Below are 3,452 nucleotides of genomic sequence, written 5' to 3' on the forward strand. Positions count from 1 at the left end.
GCTCCCCCATCCCTGGGATTCTCCAGGCAAGAACACTGGAGTGGGTTGCCATTTCCTTCTCCAATGCATGAAAGTGAAAAGTGAAAGTGAAGTCGTTCAGTCGTGTCCGACTCCTAGAGACCCCATGGACTGCAGCCCACCAGACCCCTCTGTCCATGGGATTTTCCAGGCTAGAGTACTGGAGTGGGGTGCCATTGCTTTCTCCTTTTAAATATCAGTGGATGCCAAATCATTAATCTGGCCCACATTTAAATATACTACTATATATTTGAATTCACTTCATAAATATTTGATTTTTGGAAAAAGATAAAAGTCAGTGGTATATTTACAAAGGAAAAGCAGTCTCACTTCTGTGTTTTTCTCCCTTGATCCTCCAGATCAAACCAGTCAACTAAGACATGAAGCAAGGAAATGAATCTTCCATTACTGATTTCATTCTCCTGAGCCTCTTCTTAGATTCCAGGCATCCTGGCCTTCTCATCACCATAATTCTCTTCATTCTTGGGGTTGCCATCACTGGAAACTCAGTCTTGGCCCTACTGATCTGGCGAGATGCCCACCTTCACACCCCTATGTATTTCCTACTCAGCCAGCTCTCTCTCATGGACCTCACCCTAATCTCCACCACTGTCCCGAAGATGGTCACTGATTTCTTCTCTGGACAGAGTTTCATCTCTCACATTGGCTGTGGAGCCCAACTCTTTCTTTACTTGATGCTAGGAGTGGCTGAGTGTGTTCTCCTGACATTCATGGCCTTTGACCACTATCTGGCCATCTGTTACCCCCTCAGATACCCAGTCATCATGACCCCCAGAGCCTGTTTGCAAATGGCCACTGGTTCATGGGTTGGGGGTATGCTCATCTCCCTTATGCACACAGTTTATGCCATGAATTTCTCTACTTGTGACTCCAGGGAGGTTCACCATTTCTTCTGTGAGGTTATGGCCCTTCTGAAGCTCTCTTGTGAGGATACCTCAACCTATGAGAAGGTGGTGTTGGCATCTAGCATTGTTTTCCTACTCATACCTTTTGGACTCATCTTGACCTCCTACATCCTCATCTTTCTCACTGTCCTCCATATGAACGCCCCTGAGGGAAGAAACAAAGCTCTGGCCACCTGCTCGTCCCACCTGAGTGTAGTGAGCCTCTACTTTGGTCCAGCTATGATCATCTACATGACCCCAGGTTCCTCTCTCCCTGCAGATGTGGACCAGTGTCTCTTTGTGTTTGATGTTATCATCACCCCCATGCTCAACCCCCTTATCTATAGCCTGAGGAACAAGGAGGTACTGGAGGCTCTGAGGAACATTCTATGGAGAAAGCTGATGTTTACAGTGAAAAGATGATGCCACTTTTTTTTTTTTTAAAAGAACTCCTATTCTCTGGCATTGAAACATGTAAAATATCATGTATGAAACGAGTTGCCAGTCCAGGTTCGATGCACGATACTGGATGCTTGGGGCTGGTGCACTGGAACGACCCAGAGGGATGGAATGGGGAGGGAGGAGGGAGGAGGGTTCAGGATGGGGAACACATGTATACCTGTGGCGGATTCATTTTGATATTTGGCAAATCTAATACAGTTATGTTAAGTTTAAAAATAAAATAAAATTAAAAAAAAAAAAAAAGAACTCCTATTCTCTATTGTTCCCCATTTAATGCTGATGCTATTAGGAAAAATTTAACTCTGGATTTCAGTTTTCAACAGTATTAAAGAAATGACACTTTTTCTTTCAGATTTCAAGTAATGTGAAACATACTACAATGGCAACAGGGGAATTCTATTTAACAGTGTTACGCTACTTAACTGATCATAACATACATATCCAATTTTCCCAGAGCTCGCAAATCAAATTCGTAAGGAAACTGATGTAGGCATATATATTCAACAAGCTTTACAAAATTCAAGATAACCTGATAAATAACATGGTCCTAATGTACCTTATCTAGCTGCTTTGGTGGCTCAGATGGTAAAGAATCTGTCTGCAATGCAGGAGACTCAGGTTTAACCCCTGGGTTGGAAAGATCCCCTAGAGAAAGCAATGACTACCCACTCTAGTATCCTTGCTTGAAAAACACCATGGATAGAGGAGCCTGGTGAGCTACAGTTCATGGAGTTGCAAAAAGTTAGACATGACTGAGAAACTAACCATGCACACACAATGTAGCTTTTCAATCACATGTCCTACACTTACCATTGATACACTCTAATTTGCACCATATTGGTATATTCAGGTTTGCACTTTTCAGATGATTTCATGAGTTCTCAATTTTATTATTCAGTTCAGTCCCTCAGTCATATCCAATTCTTTGCGATTCCATGGACTACAGCATGCCAGGCTTCCCTGTCCATCACCAACTCCTGAAGCTTGTTCAAACTCATGTCCGTTGAGTCAGTGAAGCCATCCAACCATCTCATCCTCTGTCATCCCCTTCTCCTCTTGCCTTCAATCTTCCACAGAATCAGGGTCTTTTCTAAGTCAGTTCTTCACATCAGATGGCCAAAGTAGTGGAGCTTCAGCTTCAGCATCAGTCCTTCCAATGAATATTCAGGACTGATTTCATTTAAGATTGACTGGTTTGATCTTGCAGTCCAAGGGACTCTCAAGAGTCTTCTCTAACACCACAGTTCAAAAACTTCAATTCTTGGGCACTCAGCTTTCTTTATGGCCCAACTCTAACATCCATACATGACTACTGGAAAAACCATAGCTTTGATTGTATGGACCTTTGTCAGTAATGTCTCTGCTTTTTAATATGCTGTCTAGGTCTTTCATAGCTTTTCTTCCAAGGAACAAATATCTTTTAATTTCATGACTGCAGTCACCATCTGCAGTGATTTTGGAACCCCCCAAAATAAAGTCTGTCACTGTTTCCATTGCCTCCCCATCTATTTGCCATCAAGTGATGGGACCAGATGCCATGATCTTTGTTTTTTGAATGTTGAGTTTTAAGCCAGCTTTTTCACTATCCTTTTTCACTTTCATCAAGAGGTTCTTCAGTTCATCTTTGCTTTCTGCCATAAGGGTGGTGTCATGTGCATATCTGAGGTTATTGATATTTCTCCCTGCAGTCTTGATTCCAGCTTGTGCTTCATCCAGTCCAGGATTTCACATGATGTGAGTCTCAGTGAACTCCGGGAGTTGGTGATGGACAGGGAGGCCTGGCGTGCTGCAATTCATGGGGTTGCAAAGAGTCGGACACGACTGACTGACTGATCTGATCTGATCTGATCTGACTCTGCATCATGTAAGGCTCACCACACTGAGGTGGGAAGAGCAGGTGGCCAGAGGTTTTTTTCTGCCCTCAGGAGAATTCATATGGAGGACAGTAAAATAAGTTAAAGGTGACATGATACAGCCTTGACATACTCCTTTCCCAATTTGGAACGAGCCCATTGTTCCATGTCCAATTCTAACTGTTGCTTATTGGCCTCCATACACATTTCTCAG

General features: G+C 43.1%; 1 protein-coding gene across 1 annotated transcript; it reads left to right on the forward strand.

Annotated features, from left to right (window-relative positions):
• The first annotated feature begins 398 nt into the window (after window positions 1–398).
• On the forward strand, window positions 399–1,346 carry LOC102414761 (olfactory receptor 2T29-like). Its single transcript, XM_006052762.4, has one exon. It carries the CDS (start codon window positions 399–401, stop codon window positions 1,344–1,346), a length of 948 nt encoding a protein of 315 aa, XP_006052824.2.
• The last annotated feature ends 2,106 nt before the right edge of the window (window positions 1,347–3,452 follow it).

Source organism: Bubalus bubalis, chromosome 9, assembly GCF_019923935.1.
Source record: "Bubalus bubalis isolate 160015118507 breed Murrah chromosome 9, NDDB_SH_1, whole genome shotgun sequence".
Lineage (NCBI taxonomy): Eukaryota > Metazoa > Chordata > Mammalia > Artiodactyla > Bovidae > Bubalus > Bubalus bubalis.

Bases quoted from the DNA above. Each gene is read 5' to 3' on its own strand.
- LOC102414761 (XM_006052762.4), top strand. From the start codon at position 399: ATGAAGCAAGGAAATGAATCTTCCATTACTGATTTCATTCTCCTGAGC.